This window comes from Eumetopias jubatus, unplaced genomic scaffold (assembly GCF_037043125.1).
Source record: "Eumetopias jubatus isolate StellerSeaLion01/CBP00866 unplaced genomic scaffold, mEumJub1_p1.0 scaffold_1, whole genome shotgun sequence".
In the NCBI taxonomy this organism is placed as follows: Eukaryota; Metazoa; Chordata; class Mammalia; order Carnivora; family Otariidae; genus Eumetopias; species Eumetopias jubatus.
The window spans coordinates 211,187,429-211,210,049 of NW_028274807.1; the positions used below are offsets into that span (position 1 = coordinate 211,187,429).

Here is a 22,621-nt window from a genome sequence, read left to right on the forward strand (position 1 = left end):
GCTCAAGTGTCATCTTCTTAGTAAGTCCTGACCCGTCTGTTTAAAATGGCCCCTCATCCCGACTCCCACCCCCTTCCTCACTTGAGTGTTCTCCTAAACACTTATCACCCTCTGAACTACCCACCAGCTGCTTTCCCCACCTGAATGTTGGCTCCATGAGGGCAGGGATTTTTTTGTCTGTGTCAGTCATGGCTGTGTCCCCATTGCCTGGAACAGCTCTCGGCACACAACAGGCACTAAAGGAGTGCTTGCTGAATGTGTGAACAGGCAATGTGTGTGACAAGGAAGACCCCGGGGTACCCCTGTGTGGCCACCCAGGATGTCTGGCTTTGGACATAGTGGAACTTGGGGCCTATGGGGGTGATGTGTGGACACGTGAGACCTGTTCTGAGTGTGGGCAAGTGCATGTGAGAGGCATGTATGTCTTTGCCTGAGAGGCTGCAGGTGGACAAACCCCAAGAATGAAGGCAATGGGGGCCAGGGGTAGGTGGCCTCAGTACATGCCCTCAAGTGAAGATTCTTGTAGGAGCTCACCTATGTGAGCTGAGAACACTTGGGAGGGTGTAGCCGACCTGGGGCATGTAGGTGTTGAGGGGTGTGTGAGTGGCACCAGGCACTGAACAAAACCCAGACTCAGTCTCTGAAAAACTGATGTTTTGGTGGAGGAATTCAGATAATAAACAATGGCAAACAAATGAGGCAATTTCAGAGTGACAAATGCTAAAATGAAAAAGTTTGGATTGTGATAGGGAGTGCCCAGGAGGAGCAACACTAAATGGGGTTGTCAGGGAGGGCTTCTGAAGAGGGGACATGTGAGCTAAGACCTGAATAAGGAGAGAGGGGGAGCCACGTTAAAAATCTGGGAAGAATGTTCTCGGGTGAGGAAACAGCAAGTGCAAAGGACCTGAGGCAGGACGGTCCCTGGTGTTTGAGGAGCAGCAAGGAGGTCAGTGTGCCTGGGACAGAATGAGTGAGCGGGAGGGAGAAGAAGGCAGGGAGGGGACGGGAAGAGGGTGCAGGGCCTTGTGGGGCACAGGAAAACTTGGGGTTTTGCTCTGAGTGAGCTGGGGGCCATGAGGGGTTCTAGGAAGGGGAGAGACATGGCTTGACTCTGGCAGCTGTGGGATAAACAGACCAGAGGTTGATGACGGACAACTGGAGGCCTGGGGGGCAGCTGCTGTAAGGAAATCCAGATGGTGTCTTGAGCTGGGATCATGTTGGTGGATGATGACTGTGAGGGATATGGAGAAATTCAGGGTCTAAACAGAAGGGCTGACAGGCCTGGCTGATAGGTTGGCTCTGCTGTGAAAAGAGACAGGGATGATTCTGGGGTTTTGGTCTGAGGACGTGGGAGATGGGGTGTCTGCTACTAGACTGAGTTAGTGAGACTTACCTCTCACCCCACCTCACTTCTTCCCACCCATTCTCCCTCTGCTTCTGCTCCAGCCTCCCAGAAATACCTTTAATACACCAGGAACCGTCTAGCCTCAGGGCCTTTGCATTTGCTGTTCCCCCTGGCAGGGATGCTCTTCATCCTCAGACATCCTCATGACTTCCTCCCTCACCTTCTTCAGGTGTTTGTTCAAATGTCACCTCCTCCAGGACGTCTTCCCTCCTTTCAAATTGCAGGGGCCTGGGTCCCCACATCCCTCCGCTGTTTTACTGCTATCTCAGCACCGTCTAATACACTCTATTAATCCCTATAGTTTATTTACTTTTATTTTGCCCATCAGGGCAGGAATTTTTGTGTTTTGTTCCCTACTGTATTCCCTAGAACTGAGGCTGGCACCCAACAAGCACTCAGTGAACGTTTGTTTAATCAATGCACGACATGCTGTCCCGCAGGGCGCCTGAAACTCAATGGATAGGCCAGGGTGGGATCCCATTTGGGCACTTCCAGATTGGGCGGCGGAGGGGCTCGGGGGGGGGGGAGCCGAGCCTGTGTCGACCTGGAGCAACGCAGGTTCGGCCCAGCCTGAGAGCTGGGGGCCCAGGCTAGCCTCCCGGGGCTCCCCTCCTTCCCGTTCGTCCTCTGCCTGCAGGTCGGCCATGTCGGCGCCTCCGCTGCGCACGCTGCAGCTGCTGCTCCTGCTGGGTGCCACGTGGGCGCGGGCGGGCGCCCCTCGCTGCACCTACACCTTCGTGCTGCCCCAGCAGAAGTTCACGGGCGCCGTGTGCTGGAGCGGGCCGTCTGCCGCGCGCCCGGCCGCGGAGGCCGTGAACGCCAGCGAGGTGGCGGCGCTGCGCATGCGCGTGGGCCGCCACGAGGAGCTGCTGCGCGAACTTCAGCGGCTGGCGGCGACCGACGGCGCCGTGGCGGGAGAGGTGCGCGCGCTGCGCAAAGAGAGCCGCGGCCTGAGCGCGCGCCTGGGGCAGTTGCGCGCGCAGCTGCAGCACGAGGCGGGGCCGGGGGCGGGGCCAGGCCCGGGGGCGGAGCCCGCTGCGCTGCTGGCGCTGCTTGGGGAGCGCGTGCTCAACGTGTCAGCGGAGGCGCAGCGAGCCGCCTCCCGCTTCCACCAGCTGGATGTCAAGTTCCGGGAGCTGGCGCAGCTGGTCACCCAGCAGAGTGGCCTCATCGCCCGCCTGGAGCGCCTGTGCCCGGGGGGCACGGGCGGGCAGCAGCAGGTAACCTCTAAGCTCGCCGGGAATCGTAGTCACTTCCTGTGTGCAGCATTTGTAAGACGGGGCTCCTGCGACCCCACGCGCGATCTCTGATCCGCAGTTTTGAAATCCGAAAAGCTCCAAAACCCAGATTCCTACCTCTCCTCCCACAGCTCTTTGGGTCAGAACGCGACTGGTGGCTACCTAAAATCTTTACTTATCCACTTAATATAAACATTCGCAGAGCCTGTAATCAAGCATATTATTATGTAGAGACCAAAGACCCATGTTATGGGGGTGTTATGCGATATAAATATCTGCCCTGTGTTACTCTTTCTAACTGCTGCCATATCATCCTTAATTCTGGAACATGGCTGACCCTAATTTTGAATAAGATTGTTGCCCTGTGACAACCCACACCTTACAGGGCTGTTGGGAAGAATCTAATACTCATTGTTGGAGGCACTCTCATTATCCCTACCTTACAGAAAAGAAGCGTCAGAGGCACAGATCAGTTCAGCTGTGAACACCAGCGTGGGAATTTAGGCCCAGTTCTGCTCTCGGCAGTTAGAGTTAGGCTTTGGGGAGTATCAGTTATAGGGCTGGGACATGCCCCTGCCTGATCTCCCACCCATCTGGGTGTTGGGAAGAGTTAGGGGTCCAGTGTCTTTTCAGCTGAAGGCTAGTGCAATCACATCTGAGTCTCTTGGTCACCCCAGATCCTGCCACCACCCCTGGTGCCTGTGGTTCCTGTCAGTCTGGTGGGTGGCGTTAATGACACCAGCAGGAGGCTAGACCCAGCTCCAGAGCCCCAGAGGGACCAGACCCTGAGACAGCAGGGGCCTTTGGCCTCCCCCATGCCTGCAGGGCACCCTGCTGTCCCCACCAAGCCAACAGGTAGGATGACAGCAGGGCTGTTGAGGGTGTGAGGCGCTAGGGGCTTCCCAGTGCGTGTGGACAGAGGGAAATAGCCAGGATTTTAATGGCAGATTTCTCTCATGGTACGGAGACCGGGGGAAATGATGCTTTTATCCTGGTGATGGAACAAGGAGCTATGGCTCTCATTCTTATAAAGACCAGAATTCTTACTGGGGTATGAAAATGGGAAAGGAAGTACTTTTCCTTTGATGAGGGGCCAGGGAGTTTAGGACTGCTTATTGGTGAACATTTAAGCTAGTTCAGAGTATCATGTTCAGGATTTCTGTTCTGGTGAGATTGTAGAGCCAGGATTTAAGTACCCCAGGCTCCATATTTGCTGTAGTGAGAAAAGAATGAACTAGAATCTTAACTCAGGGAAGGAAGTGGATATTGGGGCTCTTATTTTGGTCAGGGAATGGGAGAGGCAGGACTGCTATTCTGGTGAGGGGATGAGATGAGAATCAGGACTCTTCTGAGTAAGGGGTTGGTTGGTCCAGGCTGTGCTTTCCCCCTATCTCTGTACCCACAGGTCCATGGCAGGATTGTGCAGAGGCCCACCAGGCGGGCCATAGGCAGAGCGGCGTGTATGAGCTGCGACTGGGCCGGCACATAGGGTCAGTGTGGTGTGAGCAACAGCTGGAGGGTGGAGGCTGGACTGTGATCCAAAGGCGGCAAGATGGCTCTGTCAACTTCTTCACCACCTGGCAGCACTACAAGGTGGGCGTGGATGGGTGGGGCAAGGCTGGGCAGAGGGTGGGGGACCTGCTTCTGACCTTCTGACTTCCCTGTCCTGCCAGGTGGGCTTCGGGCAGCCTGATGGGGAATACTGGCTGGGCCTGGAACCTGTGCATCAGCTGACCAGCCGTGGGGACCACGAGTTACTGGTGCTCCTGGAGGATTGGGGAGGGCGTGGGGCACGTGCCCGTTATGATGGTTTCTCCTTGGAGCCTGAGAGCGACCACTATCGCCTTCGGCTTGGCCAGTACCACGGAGATGCTGGAGACTCTCTTTCCTGGCACAATGACAAGCCTTTCAGCACCGTGGATAGGGACCGAGACTCGTATTCTGGTAAGGAGAACTTTTATTCTGGTAGGGAGTGGGGACAGGGGAGGTGGGACTCCTAGGGAGGGAAGGAAAAGAATGAAAAGGAGCCGGGTGAAACGTCCCTCTGGTGAGGATCAGGGTAAGCAAGAGAAGAGAGGAGAGGACTTTTATTCTGGTGAGGGGATGGAGAGCCTAGATTCCTAATAAGAGTGAAGATTTCTGGGGCGCCTGGGTGGCTCAGTTGGTTAAGCGACTGCCTTTGGCTCAAGTCATGATCCTGGAGTCCCGGGATCGAGTCCCGCATCGAGTCCCGCATCGAGTCGCGCATCGGGCTCCCTGCTTGGCAGGGAGTCTGCTTCTCCCTCTGCCCCCCCCCATGTGCTTTCTCTCTTTCTCTCTCTCAAATAAATAAAATCTTTAAAAAAAAAAAAGGTCAAGATTCCTGTTCTGGTAAAAGGCAGTGTGTGAGAACTAGGAGTCTTATTATTCTTTTTTTTTTAAGATTTTATTTATTTTTTGACAGAGAAAGGGAACACAAGCAGGGGGAGTGGGAGAGGGAGAAGCAGGCTTCCCGCGGAGCACGGAGCCCGATGCGGGGCTCGATCCCAGGACCCCGGGATCATGACCTGAGCCAAAGGCAGACGCTTAACGACTGAGCCACCCAGGTGCCCCTAGGAGTCGTCTTATTCTAGAAAGGAAGTAGGTAACATTCCCCTCCCTCCCAAAAAAGGTAGCGCTCCTGGTTTTCAGAAAGGGTGGGAAAGATGTACTTTGGTAGGATGATAAGGAAGGAATTAAAGCTATTACTCTAAAAAAGAAAACGGGGCCAGGGTTCTTACTCTGGAGAGAGGGAGGATCCAGGTTATATTCAGTAAGAGTGAGAAGGGCCAGGGGATGCCTGACAAAAGCCTTGCACTAGTGAGGTAGTGGTAGAGGCTTTTATTTTGGTGACAGGATATGGGTTTTCTCTCCCCTCAGGTAACTGTGCCTTGTACCAGCGGGGAGGCTGGTGGTACCACGCCTGTGCCCACTCGAACCTCAACGGCGTGTGGCACCGCGGTGGCCATTACCGCAGCCGCTACCAAGATGGTGTCTACTGGGCTGAGTTTCGTGGCGGGGCTTACTCTCTCAAGAAGGCCGCCATGCTGATCCGGCCCCTGAGGCTGTGACCATCCGTCCATCTGTCCCTCAGGTCGCAGGGGACATTTGTCAGCAGGAGCCCAAGTTGTCCTGGCCACACCTGCTTTGTGACTTAGCGGGGGCCACCTCCCACAGTCTGTCCTGTTGTGGATCTGCTCCCCTGAAAACGGGACCCAGGAACCCCCCCTGCTGGTTTCTTAGACCCAAATGGCTCCAGAAGGGCGTTTAGATCGCAGTTTGAGCTCATATTTTATAACAACACAGAATCTCCACAGAGCGTGTCTGGTTTGCCTCTGCCCCTGCCAGGGGTCACTCCCTGTGCCCACCCCCCTCCTCCTCCTCCTCTTCCTCCAATTCCTCCTTTAGGTCCTCCAGGATGAGGTTGTCCAGGTCTTCCAGGAGGCCCCCCTGGCTCAGGCAGGTGGCCACAGTGGAGCCACTGCTGATGTGGGGGTTGCTGGGGTGCAGGACTTGGGGCAGGTGGTTCTGCTTTCGGCTCTTGGGGTGTGCACAGGACGTCCCAGGCATGTGGGGCTCTGGGGAGGGAGAGGTTCTGAGGCTACGGAGCTTGAGGCCACCTAAGACTCTGGGGGCAAAGGGGCTGCAGCCACAGGGTGTTCTGGAGAGGGGAGGGGCCTGGGCCAGAGCTACAGGAAACTCAGAGATGAAAAGTCACAGGTGTTGAAGCCATGACAGACCCAGGGACATGGGCAACGCCTGAAACTACAGGACGTAAAACAGGAACCGAGAAGAGACCACGGGGCAGAGGCCGAGGCCATGGAACATTGGGGTGAAACCACTGAGCCTCAGGGGCAAGACCACAGAATATGGCTGATGGGTATTTAGGTGGGTATTAGGAGGGGCAAGGTCTTGGGTGGCCTGGTGTTGGGAGGCCACGGAGACTGGGGGCGGCCATAGAAGATGCGAAAGGAGGGGCTGATGCCATGGGATGAGCTAAGTGGCTCTGGGCACCGAGGCCTTAGGAGGCATGTGGGAGAAGCAGGCAGGGACCTTGGTACAGAAGGCCCCAGAGGCGGAAGTCCCAAGAGTCAAGCTCAAGTAGACTGCCCCAAATTGGGGGGAGGTCATGGGGGACATGCCAGGCCCTCACCTCGCCGGTTGTAGCAATCGGCAGCCGAGCAGGAGTGGGTGTGAGTGCTGCGGCGGTCGGTGTCCCGGTCCCAGCGTGGAGGGAGGATCCGTGTTGGATACACAGGGAAGCCGCACCCGTAGCAGGGGGATGAGGACCCCATCTGTGCCCAGCCCCTGGGGGGCGGGCAGGGCCGTGAGGGTCCAAAGGTAAGGCCTGGGCCAGGGTGGGGCCAGGGCAGGACAGGGCGGGGCGGGGCGGGGTGGGGTGGGGCAGGGGTCAGCACCCTCACCGGAAGTTGTGCCGACACCTCGGGCAGTGGAACTCAGCCACACCCCACATCTTGTCACACGGCACGGGCTCATAGCGCTTTCGGCATTTCCTGCAGCGGGACACCTGGGTGTGTAGAGTGGGGAGCAGGCTTGCTGTCAGAGGGGCGCCCCAGGAGCTCGAATACTGGCCGCAGTGGGAAGAGGTACCCCCCGGAAATTGGCAAATACTACAAATCTGGGGTTCTCGCACCACCTCCCTGCACTAGCTGGGCTACTAAGCATTTGCCAGAAGCACACCACTGATCAGGGGGTTCCAAATCCAGACCTGGGATTGTGGTTTTGGGGTCAGGTTTGATTTGTGGGGCAGCTGTCAAACTGTGGAGTCAGAGGTCGGGCTCTGGGGATAAGGGTGGAGCTGGAGGGTCAGATGGATGGGGTCCCAGATGGAGACTGAGCTCTGAGACTACAGGCCAGGGGTTGGGCTCTTGGGGGTTGATATTCTCAGGTCAGAGGTGCGGATACTGAAGGGGGGGGTCAGGTTATCACCTCCTTCCTCTGGGGTACGCGCCGCCACCAGACATGGTCACAGGAGGAACAAGCAAATTGCCGATCCACGGCGGGAATGAGGTCTTCCTGGGCGCGTTGGAACATGCGGAGGTTGGCTTCTGTCAGGGGCAGGAGGGAGGTCGCCACATCCTGCACGATGGGGACAAGAGGGTGGTCACACCTCCTCCACGAACACAAACACGTCAGCCTCTTCCCTCTACATACATGTCTCCTCTGCTCATCCATGGACGCCCTCCACTTTCCCCCATGGATGCCCTCCTCACTCCACCTGCCCCTATCCCATACCTTGGACTCACCTGGATGTCCTGGTCCTGCTTCATATCCTCTGGCGGGTCCTGGGTGGAGACATCAGGGGCAGAAACTGGGGATGCCGCTCAGACCTCTTCTTACCGTTATTCGTTGGGGCAGGGCTCCTGGACGAGGAGGCTGGGTCCTGACCCCATATGAGTAGGGAGTCCCTAGCTCAGGAGCAGCTTATGGAGGGCAAGGTGCATGACCTCAGTTATCCTCACAGTCGTCTTGAGTCGGGGTACACCTATCATCCCCACTGCTCAGATAAACAGGCTCTGAGCAGGGAGTGGGGTTGCCTGCGATCACCCTGAGTGAGCATGGCCGAACAGGCCTGGACCCCATGCTTCCCTTCCTGCTGGTAAATGCCACACACTTGGTGGCATTGTGACGGGTCGCCTCTTTGAGTCCATGCTGCTTTAGGCTAAGTGCTTGGGCTCTGGATTCAGATAGATGCAGGTTCCAATCCGAACCACTCCCCCTGCATCCCTAATGAGGGGTATCTCAGAGCAGCACCACGGTTGAAACCCCAGCTGCTTCTTCACTCTCCATCTCAGTTCCCTTGTGTGTAAAATGGACATGATAAATAATAGGACCTGTCTCAATGGATCAGTATGGGGATGAAATTCAAGGAAACCCTACTGCAAGGGGAGGGCTCACTTTCCTATTATTTTTTTCTTTATTTTAAGTAGGCTCCACACTTGATATGGGGCTTGAACTCATGACCCTGAGAAAGAGTCGCATGCTCCCCCCCAACTAAGCCAGCCAGGCGCCCCTCCCATATTTATCATACCCTTTACATGTGTAAACGTAAAGAATACAACACATACCTTATATTCTTTAACAACTACGGGGTGGGGGGTTGCTTTCAGGCAGGTGAAATCCATAGTGCGCTGGCCACCAAAGTCATTTAAGGGGTAAAGTAGCCATGTTGTACCTGTGCCTCAAAGCCTTTCATTCATTCATTCATCACATGAGCTCCCTCCCCCTCTCTCCTCCCCCATTTCCCGTTTATCCTAGCCTGTTTGCGTGTTCCTTTGCTCACTCTGGTCCCTCTTCCAGGAAGACCCTTCCCAACCCTCTCCTCCCCCCTACCCCTTCCCTGGATTACTTCTCAGCCTTAAAGAGTCGGCACCACCCCTTCCAGGAAGGCTTTCCTGACCTCTCAGGGTCCTCTATAAGGACACTAATCCTGATTTGTTTCACTGCCTAGTTTCATGTCTCTCTCTCCCACTTAATATCACCCACAAGTAACGACCAGTGCCTACAGTTTGCAGTCTCCCTGGTCGGACACATGACTGAAAGGTGAGTAAGTCAATGTGGATCATGAATTGGGGATTGGTGGTGCATAGAAGGGGCTCATCATGGATCTGCCAGGTCCCTTCTGTTCCCCCTCCCCAGCTACCCCATCCTTTGACGGGGGGGGGGGGGGCGGGGGGGGAGGCAGTTTACCTGGGCATCCAGGTCATTACTCAGTTCCTGTCCATCTTGCTGCTTTACCCCTGGTGGCAAGAGTAAGTGTAAGAACAAGGTCCTTGAAGGATCTTGTGGGAGTTTCAGGGTCCCCCAGAGCCCCTGTATAGACCCTCCTCAGGAGATGATCTCAGCGTCTCTTCCTACCCTCAACGCAGACCACACCTCCTCTGCGCGCTTCCCGCTCTCAACCCCTACCAGGGCCGGGACCCCAGCCGGCTCACCGTACACGATAGAGCGCCCCACTCCCGTGTGGTCGCTGCCAAATTTCCTCATCAGAGTCCCCGCCTTCTTGGAGGATACCTTCCCATGAAACTTCTCCCGGAGGCGCCGGACGCTTTTCTCCAGCTTGGGTGGGCAAAGGAGGGTTCCGATCGGGTAAGGAGGGGAGCGACTGCCCCTCCTCCATCTCCAGGCATCCTTCTCCCAACCTGAACTTGACCCTTGGTTTTGGCCTCCCCCCCATCCCTCTACGGCATTTCCTGGAAAAAGCCAAAGTCCCCACAGGGCATTGGGGGAGGGAGCGGACAGGGGCGAGCGTCCTAGGCTAAGGGAAGAGGCCGGCCGGTAACCCCTGGCCTCTGACCCTTGACCCTGCAGCCCCCGCTTTTCCTCGAGGAGGCTGCATCTCAATCTGGGAGATGTGGCGGTCATTCTCCTTCGGGGGGGCGGGGGCGAGTGCCAGCCAGGGGGAAGGTCTGGGCTTCGGATGGGGTCCCCAGAAACTGCGAAGCCCCCTCCGCGCCCCCGGCCCCTCCCCGGCGCCTCTCGCGAGCCCCCCGGCCCAGCCGTAGCCATCTCCTACCTCCACACCTTCTTGAGACATGGTGGCGGCGGCGCAGGTTCCCGCGAGGGTCCGCACTGCGCGCTCGGAGCCCCCTTACCTGGGCGCGCCCGCGGGTCCAGCAGCCGCGCAGGGCAGGGGGCGGGGCCTCCGGCGGCCCCGCCCTTCCTTCCCGGCCCCCTCTTTCGCTTTCGATTGCCGGGGGTGACGGGTGGACGGGGCGCTCTGGCTCCGCCCGGGCTCCGCCTCTGCTCTGGCGCCCCAGAGCCGGGCGGGCGCCAGGGGTCTGCACCCTGCGGCGGAGCGCGCGGACCTCGGGCGGTGGAGGCGGCGCGGCCTCTGCAGTCGGTCACATGTCCCCACGCTGCGCGGGGTCCGCGTCTTCACGTCCCTCGTGGGGGCGGGGCCGCATCGGAAGGCCGCCGCGAATCTCCGTGTCCCTCTCAGCTCGCGCTCCCCCACTTCATCGCTCTCCCTCCTCCCCTCCCTCAGGAAATGGGCACAAATTAGGACCTGGGCCCCCTGCTCGCTCTGAGTCTCTTACGCGACTGTGTCGCCTTTCTCAACCTCAGTTTACTCCTCTGTAAAATGGGGATGATACCGTGGCTACATTTTGGTTATGTGTGTCTGCCAGGATTCGAGACCTGGGGTAGAGCACGTACTAGCACCTGGCATGGGGTAGGCTAAGTAGTCACAGGGCCAACCTACTGCGTGCCACAGCCAAAGGAGCAGGTAGTTGGGCGAAGGGGAAGATGCTTGTTAAAAAATAGAAGTTACTGGTCCCTAGCAGTCTGGCAGCAGCCTGTAGTCTAGGGGTTCCTGGGAATCTGCACTGTAAATCGGAAGGTTGAGAATCCTCTTGGCTAGCACAATTTTTTATATTTTTTCTAAAGTAGGCTCCACACCCAAGGTGGGGCTTGAACTCGTGACCCTGAGATCCAGAGTCACATGCTCCGCCCACTGAGCCAGCCATGGGCCCCTATTACATAAAGATATTCTTTAACAAACACACCAAAAAATGGAGATTAAAAAATATAGGTGTTCTAATATTTTCTATTCGACCTCCAGAACTTTGTCTGTGGGTCAGTGCACCTCCTTTGGAGCCTATTAGTGAATATAAACAGTTCACAGTTCTTCCTGACTTAATGTGGAATTTCAAGCAGGGAGGGGTGTGGGTAGGCGGCATAGAGTACCTGGGATTTTATCCTGAAGGAAGTGGGGAGGTGTGGAGGGGCTCTCTTGTTATACATATATACAGTATATATAATATATGGTATATAATTACTACTTACCCAGTGGAGAGGGAGGTTGCTGCCAGGGTGGGTGGCAAGCAGGCAGGAAACAGGTGGGAGACCCATCCACCTCCAACATGAACAAGATCTTCTAGATTCTCTTTTTTTTTTTTTTTGAGAGAGAGAGAGAGAGAGAGAGGTAGGGGGCGGGGGTGGTGGTGGTGAGCAGAGGGAGAGGGAGAGAGAGAATCTTAAGCAAGTTCCCTGCCCAGCATGAGTCCGACGCAGGGCTCGATCTCACAATCCCGAGATCATGTCCTGAGAGGAAACCAAGAGTTGGGACGCTTAACTCACTGAGCCACCCGGGCGCCCCCAGATCTGCTAGATTCTCATAATAATGGGCATCATATCGAGCTCTTACTCTGCACTAGGCACTGTTCCAGGCACGGAGCATCAAACTGTCTCGTATAGTTTTTGTGCATCAGGAATTTAGAAATGATTTTGCTGGACTTTCTGGCCCAGGGTTTCTCATAAATATTGTAGTCAAGATCTTGGCCAGGTCTGCAGTCTCCTGAATGTTTGACGGGGGCTGGAGGGTCCATTCGACATGGCTGGCTGGCAGGTGCTGGTTGTCGGTGGGACAGCCCAATTCTTCCCTCCCTGGGCTGCTTGAGTATACCCCCAACTTGGCAGCTGGCCTCTCCAGGGCAGGGGATCCAATAAGAGAAGAAAAGCCAGGTGGGAGTTGCATCTTCTACGACCTAGCATCACACAGCATCACTTCTACTGCCACCTTTTGTATGTTAAAATCGAGTCACTAGATCCGGCTAGTGTTCTGGAGAGGGGAAGCAAGACCCCTCCTTCTGCTGCCTGCCATCCTCCCGTCTCCTGCTGGAGCCTCGCATTGGCTGCACCAGAAGGCAGGGAGAGCAAGGGAGCCAGCCATGCTGTTAGCCTCTCAGGGCAGTTGATTCGGAAGGACAAACAGAAGATATAACCAGAGTATTGAATTTTGGCAATTGTGGACGGACAGAGAAACAAACATTTCCAGCGATCACGTGGGGGTGCTGCCTACCCACCAGCAGTTTTCGGAGCTTTGTGGCCATCTTGGCTTGTTTGTGCGGTAGTAGGAGCATTACTGCATTTTATCTTCTGTCTTTATAGAAAGGTGTGGATGGGGAGAAAATGGATGTGCTGATAACAGTGATAAGAAGTAGCCCCTGGGCTTCAGGGTCGTTCAGTCAGTTAAGCGTCCCACTCTTGACTTCGGCTCAGTTTGCTGAGATAAAGCCCCAAGGCAGGCTCTGCGCCCAGCGGGAAGTCTGCTTGATATTCTCTCTCTCCTTCTCCCTCTGCCCCTCCCCTCAGTCTCTCTCTCAAATAAATAATCTTAAAAAGAAAAAAGAAGTGTAGCCTCTGACATGTTGGTATAATTGAGTCAAAGACAGCCCTTACTGATCCATCCATTTGATGTAGTTTTGGAATGTTGATGAGGTTCGGTGGGGTGAGGTCTGGAGCCAATGGCCAAGAAAGAATTCTTGAGACATCTTTGGTGCAAAATGTGGTTTTATTAAACATAGGAACAGGACCTGTGGGCAGAAAGAGCGGCATTGGAAGGTGAGGAGCAAATGATGATATACTGTGGGGATGAGGGCGGTAAGGACAAGGGGAGGTGTCCAAAAGGACTTTCATATGCTAAAGAAGATCCTCAGGATCCTGGAGGCCATGTTATTATCAAGCTAAGTCTGTTTTTTCCTCTGGCAAAGCATTAACATTAAGATAAATTGGAAGTTTCCTGGAAGACTGTCACACACATTCCACCAAGAGGGGGAAGGTTGTGGGGTTGTCAGCTTGTGCTTTGTCTCCACTAGACTTCCGCTCCCTCATCACATCATTAATTTGATAGACATGCATCAAGTGCCTCCCCTGGTGGCAAGCATGGTGCTGGGCACTATTTCTGCCCTTCCAGAGCTCATGGTCTTAATGGTAAAGAGAAACACAAAGCAGATGATATCACAAGTAATTATTATATTGGAAGGTAGGTAAGAACCTTAGGATTCGAAGCCAAGGGCCAAGAAAGAATTCTTGAGACGTCTTTGGTGCAAAAAGGTGGTTTTATTCAAGCCCGGGGACAGGACCCTTGGGCAGAAAGAGCGGCACTGGGTTCGTGAGGAGTGGCCTGTTGCATACTTTCAAGTTGGGAGGGGGTTAGGGATAGAGCGTAATTGTCTAAAGCAATTTTGGAGGCAAGGTTTCCAGGACCCTGAGGGGGCTAGCTCTCGTTGGGAAAAGGTCATTTATTACCGTCTAATAAAACCTTAGTCATGAGACCCTTCGGATGTATATCGGTGGGCCACATGCTTGGGGGAATGACTGCCAACATGTATCTTGGGGGGTTTAGAGATAAACAAAGCTTCCAAAAGAATTTTTATATTTTAAAGGAGCCTTACAGGATGGGGTGGGGGGGGTGGGGGGGTGGATCGGGCTAGGATTGCCTTTTGCCCTTAGCAAAGTGTCAACATCGAAGCAGTTGAGTGCCTAGAGGAATGTCACTTTGCTTGTTTCAAGGACTCGTTAATGGGTTTTAGGTTGTAAGGAAATTTAATTATTTTTCTTCTGCCTTTGTTTCCCACATTGTATTTATGATATATACCAAAAAAGAGTCATTGAGGGGTCCATGACCTGACCTGGGCAAGTTGGTCAGGGAGGACTTCCTGGAGGAGGTGCCCCTTGAGCTGAAATCCTAACACTGTGAAACACTGTGCCAAGTGTTTGAAACTATGTATTTCATATGATCTTCATAGCACCTCCAGGAAGGGGATGAGATTATTACAAATGGGAAAACAGGTTCAGGAACTTACTCTAGGTCTCTTTGAAGGGTGAGTAATAGTTTTCTAGTTGAAGAAGCACAGACTGTGCACATGAGGTGGGAAGCAGTTTGGTCCATTATAGGAAGCTAAAGGCCACTGGGGTTGAGGGCAAGTGGAGGGAAGGGAAGCTCATGTCAAAAGAAACAAATCTTTCAGATGGACCCTTGAGGCTTAAGCTGGGTGACCAGTTTAATTATGGAGGCAATGGACACAATTGGAGCATGTGTGTGCTTTTCATAATCTAGTCCCCAATTTCCCCTCAATTTAACCAAATGAAGAAACTTGGGAATGCCCAGAGTTGGAGGCATGGGGAAACAGGAAATTTCTAAACTGTTAGCAAGGGCATCTCTTGGTAGAACCTTTGGGGAGGGCAACTTGGCAAAACCTACTAAGGCAATATACATGCTGTTTTAACCATTTCTTTCATGTTCTGTATTCTGATGCTTTGACATCTTGGCGGGACGGCCCCTCCCTGGGCACACACACCAACCATTTGTGTGTGTTTCTTTTTTTTTTTTTTTGAAGATTTTATTTATTTGAGAGAATGAGATAGAGAGAGAGCATGAGAAGGGGGAGGGTCAGAGGGAGAAGCAGACTCCCCACTGAGCAGGGAGCCCGACGTGGGACTCGATCCTGGGACTCCAGGATCATGACCTGAGCCAAAGGCAGTCGCTTAACCAACTGAGCCACCCAGGGGCCCCATTTGTGTGTGTTTCTGCATGCAATCTCCACACTACTTTTACTTTCCGCATTGCATATTTCTCTAACAATTGAATTTTTTGTTGCAACAAGCACCCATCACTTGTAAGCAGGACCAAACTATACACAATAAGATAAATCCAATTACTTTTAAAAATAACCTGTATGAAATCCTGGAAATACATCTTGGACAATGACATCTAAGAGATGAAAAGTAGTTTGGGATTTCATACTTGGCGTAGTCCTTAGTAAATGGGATGTTCTTTACAGCACAGAAATCTATTGTTTGAGTTTTGCGAAATCAGCTTCAAACACGTTTCCAGGAATGCATTATGTGCAAAGGTTGGGTAACATGGTTGGGGCTCTGCTCAAATGAATTCAGTAAGTGGAAAAATTACAGTGGCTAAAATACCTGGAGTGTATCCAGGGCTCGCTGGGTGCCCGGCTCTCTGTGGCGTGTCCTCAGGACTATGGGTCATTCATTCATTCCTCTGCCTTCTGGCTTCTGTGTCACTGTCTCTTTTTCAGATGATGAATCTGAGTTTCAGAGTGATTAAGCGAAGTATGCAGGACACCCAGCTTATAAGCAACATAGTCAGGACTTGAATGCGGGCCTGCTGATCACAACACTTCTTCAAGCTAGAATGGAGGACAAGAAGTCAAGGGGGGTACACTTCGGAACCCTTCTGGGTTTGAGTCAATTGCTAACTCTTTTTTTTTTTTTTTGAAAGATTTTATTTATTTGACACAGACACAGCGAGAGAGGGAATACAGGCAGGGGGAGTGGGAGAGGGAGAAGCACGCTTCCCGCCGAGCAGGGAGCCCAATGTGGGGCTCAATCCCAGGACCCTGAGATCATGACCTGAGCTAAAGGCAGACGTTTAACTGACGGAGCCACCCAAGCACCCTGTCAGTGGCTAACTCTTACTTAACCTTTCTGAGCCTCAGTTTCCCCATCTCTGAAATGGGAATAGAGTTGTGCAGTTTCTGTGAGTTCATAGAGATAAGCCATGTCAACCTGCGCTGTCTGACGGGGTAGCCAGCCACTGGCCACATGTGGCGTGAGAGCTCTTGAAATGTGGCAGATCCTAATTCAGATGTGCTGTCAGTTTCAAACACACACTGATTTAGAAGATTTAGGTAAAATAACACATCACTGGCTATTTTATGTTATTACATGTTGAAATGATAATATTTTGGATGTACTGGGTTAAATAGAATTATCATGATTAATTTCACTGGTTTCTTTCTTTCTTTCTTTTTTAATTTGAGACAGAGAGAGACAGAGAGCAGGGGGAGGGAAGAGAGGGGCAGAGGGAGAGGGAGAAGCAGATGCCCTGCCGAGTGCAGAGCCCGATGCTGGGCTTGATCCCAGGACCCTGAGATCCTGACCTGAGTGGAAACCAGAGGCTTAACCCACTGAGCCACCCAGGCACCTCTCACTGGTTTGTTTGTTTGTTTGTTTCTTTCTTTCTTTCTAGATTTTATTTGTTTATTTGTCAGAGAGAGAAAGAGAGCACAACCAGGGGGAGCGGCAGGCAGAGGGAGAAGCAGGCTCCCCACTGAGCAGGGAGCCCGATGTGGGGCTCCATCCCAGGACCCTGGGATCATGACCTGAGCTGAAGACAGACGCTTAACCAACTGAACCACCCAGGCGCCCCCACTGGTTTCTTTTTGCCTTGTTAATGTATGACTAGAAAATATAAAATTTCATATGCAGTTTGTCTTATAATTTTATGGGATTGTGCTGACTTAGAGGATATAAAGCAAATCGTAACCTTCCAAGGAGCATTTAGCTATTTTTATTATATCACCTTGGTTTATGTTGCTTTTCGTAACGTGTGGCTCTGTGGGGAGACAGTCCTCTATTCCAGTCCTGGGCAGGGTGGCCCTATCTGTGTTCTGGCAGCAGAAATATGTTGTTAATCATTGACTCCATGTTCCAGAAAACTCACAGGCAAAGTTTTGGGAAAGTGCATATGAGGTGTGTGCACCAGATCCTGAGCTCTGGGCCATCCCAGGTGACCTCATCTCTTTATGTTTTGCATTCTGAAATTTCGGAAGACAGTGGATGGCTCTCTGCCCCAGAACAGAACACTGCCCTTTCTTTTTCTGATTACAAAACTATAGTGTGCTTGTACTAAAAAAAAAAAAAAAAAAAAAAAAAAAAGTTAAACATTAACAAACGTTTGATTTAGAAAGAGGAAGTCTGTCTACACAAGAAAACAAAACCTTAGGTTATGGTTTTGTCTGTGACCACTGGCGTATCCACAAACATGGGGGAAAGGGGACAGGGGACATGCAAGCAAACTGTGGATAGTTCTGGTTCCTGGGGAGGGGAAGCGGGTGGGGGCTTGAGATGGGGGGCATCACGTTTTGTTTTCTATATGTCTGCTTTTTGGGGGAATCTGTTTGCTGGGGTGTCTTCATGTATCATTCAAAATAATAATAATACCCAAAGGGACAGCAACTCCTCATTGCCCTTGCGCCTGGGATAAGCCCCATTAAATATGAGTATTTTTTTCAGATCTTTGTCCTTTGCTTATTTTATTTATTCTATTCTATTCTATTCTATTCTATTCTATTCTATTCTATTATTTATTTTTTAAGTAGGCTTGGCGCCCAGCATGGTGCCCAATGCAGGGCTTCAACTCACAACTGGAGATCAACCCAGGTGCCCTTTGAGATCTTTGTCCTTTGAACTACCTCTTTTTTTTAAAAAGATTTTTATTTATTTATTTGAGAGAGAGCGAGAGAGAGCGAGAGAGAGAGAGAGAGAGAGAGAGAGAGAGAGCATGGACACAGGTGGGGGGAGGGGCAGAGAGAGACGCAGACTCCCCACTGAGCAGGGAGTCCTACCCGGGACTTGATCCTAGGACCCCGGGATCATGACCTGAGCTGAAGGCAGACACCCAACCAACTGAGCTACCCAGGTGTCCCTCCCTCCCTCTTTTTTTTTTTTAAGTTTTTATTTAAATTCCAGTTAGTTAGGGGCACCTGGGTGGCTCAGTCTGTTAAGCATCTGCCTTCAGCTCAGGTCATGATCCCGGGGTCCTGGGATTGAGTCCTGCATCAGGCTCCCTGCTCAGCGGGGAGTCTACTTCTCCCTCTCCCTCTCCCTCTCTCTCTTAAATAAATAAATAAAATCTTAAAAAAAATTTTGTTTGTCAAGAAAACTTAAAAAATAAAATAAAATAAAAGCTCCTTCCCCAAGGGCAGAGACTATATCTAAAAAAATAAAAATAAAAATTCCAGTTCGTTAACATACAGTGTCATATTAGTTTCAGGTGCAGAATAGAGTGATTCATCATCTCCATACAACACCCAGTGTTCATCACAACAAATAACTACTTTAAAAACATTAAAAAAAAAATTTTTTTTTTTAAGATTTTATTTATTTATTTGACAGAGAGAGACACAGCGAGAGAGGGAACACAAACAGGGGGAGTGGGAGAGAGAGAAGCAGGCCTCCTGCGGAGCAGGGAGCCCGATGCGGGGCTCGATCCCAGGACCCTGGGATCATAACCTGAGCCGAAGGCAGACGCTTAACGACTGAGCCACCCAGGCGCCCCTAAAAAAATTTTTTTAAAGATTTTATTTATTTGACAGAGAGAGAGAGAGAGAGAGAGCACAAGCAGAGGGAGAGGGAGAAGCAGGCTCTCCACAGAGCAAGGAGCCCGAAGTGGGGCTCGATCCCAGGACTCTGGGATCATGACCTGAGCTGAAGGCAGATGCTTAACCGACTGAGCCACCCAGGTGTCCCTACCTTTTTTTTTTTTTAAGATTTTATTTATTTATTTGTCACAGAGAGAGAGCACAAGCAGGGGCAGCGGCAGCCAGAGGGAGAGGGAGAAGCAGACTCCCCGCTGAGCAAGGAGCCCCAAAGTGGAGCTTGCTCTCAGGACCTTGGGATCATGACCTGAGCCAAAGGCAGACGCTTAACTGACTGAGCCACCCAGGCGCCCCGAGAACTACTTATTTTTCTATCTGACTTCATGATGGTGACATTCAAAGAAAAACAGGAACTTAAAATACATGTCCAGATTTCTGAACAAACAGGGTTTGGGATCAAAAGAGGAACTTTGTTACCAGGGACTCCAGGAAGATATGTACACTTCAGCACCTCTGTCCTCTCACTTACAAAATGGGAAGAAAAAAGTCTCCATCTCAAAGAGTTGCTGTGAGAAGGAAAGGCATTGATGAGTGTGCAGTGCTTAGACCAGAGCCTGCCCGCAACAGGTGTTCAGTATTTGTTTTGACTCTTGTTACATGATGCAGTCTCAGACCAGAGTCCAGGAACTCTCTCGTGCACTTACCCATGGAGGACCCTGAACCCATGACTGAACCTACTGAAGCCCTTTGTTTGTTCATCCAAGAAATGGGAACATAGCATTTGTGCCTATTGTAGGGTTAAAAGAGAAGAATGAGACACACTGGAGATACCCGCTCTGCCTTCAAAGGGTCTCTAGGGGCTTCAAGAAACAACCATAATGTTCCATATGTACATCCAGGCTGGCGGAGGCAGGGACGTCTGGCTGGTGTTCCAGAAGGAGGTGGTATGTGGGATGCAAGAAGCTGCAGGCATGGAATTGGGTGGGAGAAGGAGGAAGTGCTGAATTAGGAGTTCTCAAACTTCCCGGAGCAGCAGAGCCTCACTTGTTAAAAGGCAACTTTCCAGGGCCCACTCTGGATCTATTGGAGATGCTCCCGCACTTCGTGGGGTCTTGTCTACCCAACAGATGCTGACTGCCAGGTTTTGCTCTGGCAGTGAGGAAAACCAACAGAAATCTCTGCCCTGAAGGAGCTGTAGGCTTGTATCTTTTGCCCCTTGGGGGAGTTTTCAGCCATTACTTCTTCAAACATTTTTTTCTGCACTACAGTTCTTTCTCCTCTTTTTCTGGGACTCTGATGACGGGAATATTGGACCTTTTCATATTATCCCACAGCTCTGTTGTTGAGATTGGATAATTTCTCTTGCTCTCACCTCAAGTTCATTGCCTCTTTCCTTTTTGATCTCCATTCTGCTACTTAGCCTATCCAGTGAATTATCAGTTTTGGTTATTGTATTTTTCAGTTCCAAAACTTCCATGTGGTTCTTTTTTTTTTTTTTTAAGATTTTATTTAGTTATTTGAGAGAGTATGTGAAAGAGAGCATGAGCAGGAGGTGGGGGGCAGAGGGAGAGGGAGAAGCAGAGCTGAGCAGGAAGCCTGACTCAGGGCTCAGATCCCAGAACCCCAGGATCACAACCTGAGCTGAAGGTAGGTGCTTAACTGACTGAGCCACCCAGGTGCCCCATGTATGGTTCTTTTTCTAAACAACTCTATTTCTCTATTGAGGCTTTCTCCATTTCCATTAATTCAAGAGTGTTTGCCCTTCCTTCTTGGGCACAGTTATAATACCTGCTTTAAAGTATTTGATAATTCTGGGGCACCTGGTTAGCTCAGTTGGTTGAGAGTCTGCCTTTGGCTTGGGTCATGATCTTGGGGTCCTGGGATTGAGCCCCGCATCGGGCTCTCCGCTCAGTGGGGAGTCTGCTTCTCCCTCCTACTCTACCTCTATGCTCTCTCTCTCTCTCTCTCTCTCTCAAATAAATAAATAAATAAATAAATAAATAAATAAATAAATAATAAAATCTTTAAAAAAAAGTATTTGATAATTCTAACATTCTCATTATGTTAGGGTTTGTGTATGATGATTTTCTTTTTCTTTGTGAGTGGTTGGGAATGTCCTACTTCATATGTTGAGTAATTTTGGATTGTATTCTTGAAAATTTGAATATTCTATATAACACAATGTTAAATTACGATATGCTGGGTTTTGTTTATTTTTTATTTTTTATTATTTTATTTTATTTTTAAAAAGTTTTCCTGGGGCGCCTGGGTGGGCTCAGTCGTTAAGCGTTTGCTTTCGGCTCAGATCATGGTCCCAGGGTCCTGGGATCGAGCCCCACATCGGGCTCCCTGCTCCGCGGGAAGCCTGCTTCTCCCTCTCCCACTCCCCCTGCTTGTGTTCCCTCTCTCGCTGTGTCTCTCTCTGTCAAATAAATAAAATCTTAAAAAAAAAGTTTTTCTTTATTTATTTGAGAGAGAGAATGAGTGAGAGCACGAGCTAGGGGAGGGGCAGAGAAGCGGACTCCCCGCGGAGCAGGGAGCCCCCCATAGAGGGCTCCATCCCAGGACCCTGAGATCATGACCTGAGCCGAAGACAGCCTTGCTCAACTGACTGAACCACCCAGGCACCCTGGATTTTGTTCTAATCCTATGGAGAATGTTGATGTCTTGTTTTGGCGTGCAGCCAGGCAATTAACTCAGGTTCAGGTTGCAAGTCGCAACCCACTTTCTCCAGGACATGGTTCCAGTATCAGTTCAGTTTTCCAAGACGTTGCAGTGCTATTTGGATCTATCCTGGGTGTACCACCCGCTCTCTATGACCCATACATCCTCCTTTCCTGCTCTTCAGACCAGTTTTTTTTTTTTTTTTTTAAGAGTTCTTTTTGTCTTCACCTAGTGAGTAGTTCTGAGTTTTGGGCTGCCTTTTAAGTCTAGGCTGGGAAATACCAGAGGAAAAATAATGACAAAGTCATTGCTGGTTTGGTGACAAGTTGAGTTACGGTTTCCTTCCTCAACTAGATTGCTACCATTTACTTAAAAAAAAAAAAAGAAGAAGAAGAAGACTTGGGGCCCCTGGGTGGCTCAGTTGGTTAAGCGCCTGACTCTTGATTTTGGCTCAGGTCATGATCTCAGGGTTGTGAGATGGAGCCGCTTGTCTGGCTCCACGCTAGGCAGGAGTCTGCTTGAGATTCTCTCTCTCCCTCACCCTCTGCCCCTCCCCACGTCTCTAAAATAAATAAGTAAATCCTAATTTAAAAATAGATTTCATTTTTTTAAGGATTTTTATTCATTTATTTTGAGAGAGAGAGAGAGAGCATGAGCAGAGGGGAGGAGCAGAGAGAGAAGCAGGCTCCCCGCTGAGCAAGAAGCCCAATGCAGGACTCGATCCCTGGACCCTGGGATCATGACCTGAGCCAAGGGCAGACATTTAACCAGATGAGCCACCCAGGAGCCCAGATTTCATTTTTTTTAGAGCATTTATACGTTTACAGAAAAATTGGGCCTCTTAGAGGCTTCCCATATCCCCTGCCCCTACTCCACTTTCTCCTATTATCAACATCTTGCATTTTTATGGTACATTTGTTATAATTGATGAACCAACATGGATGCATTATTATTAAGTAAGGTAAATTAAGTATTATTAAGTAAAATAAAGTTTAATTAGGGTTCATGCATTATTTGTGTTGTACAGTTCTGTGGGTTTTTCCAAATGTATAATGTCATGTATCCACCCCTACAGGATCATGCAGATTAGTTTCCCTGTCCTCAAAATTCCCTGTGCCCCACCTAGGTATTCCTCTTCCTCTACCCTCACCAACCCCTGGCAACTGATCTTTTCACTGTCTCTATAGTTTAGTCTTTTGCAGAAGGTCACCTAGTTAGAATTACACAGTATATAACCTTTTCATGTGACTTCTTCCACTTGACAATATATATTTGTTTCCTCCATGTCTTTTTGGAGCTTGTTAGCTCATTTCTTTTTATTGCTGTACAATATTCCATTGTATGGATGTCCCACAGTTTGTTTTTCA

The 22,621-nt window shown here is 51.0% G+C and overlaps 2 protein-coding genes across 2 annotated transcripts; one reads left to right on the forward strand and one right to left on the reverse strand.

Annotated features, from left to right (window-relative positions):
* Positions 1-2,049: 2,049 nt before the first annotated feature.
* Positions 2,050-5,977, forward strand: ANGPTL6 (angiopoietin like 6). Its single transcript, XM_028088840.2, has 5 exons — positions 2,050-2,625; positions 3,321-3,498; positions 4,049-4,236; positions 4,317-4,587; positions 5,542-5,977. Exons 1-5 carry the CDS (start codon positions 2,050-2,052, stop codon positions 5,730-5,732), a joined length of 1,404 nt encoding a protein of 467 aa, XP_027944641.1. The 3' UTR covers positions 5,733-5,977.
* SHFL (shiftless antiviral inhibitor of ribosomal frameshifting) lies at positions 4,583-10,348 on the reverse strand. Its single transcript, XM_028088841.2, has 8 exons — positions 10,199-10,348; positions 9,618-9,741; positions 9,373-9,422; positions 7,929-7,967; positions 7,612-7,761; positions 7,086-7,189; positions 6,815-6,969; positions 4,583-6,239 (listed from the first exon to the last, which is right to left on the reverse strand). Exons 1-8 carry the CDS (start codon positions 10,217-10,219, stop codon positions 6,013-6,015), a joined length of 870 nt encoding a protein of 289 aa, XP_027944642.1. The 5' UTR covers positions 10,220-10,348; the 3' UTR covers positions 4,583-6,012.
* Positions 10,349-22,621: the final 12,273 nt, after the last annotated feature.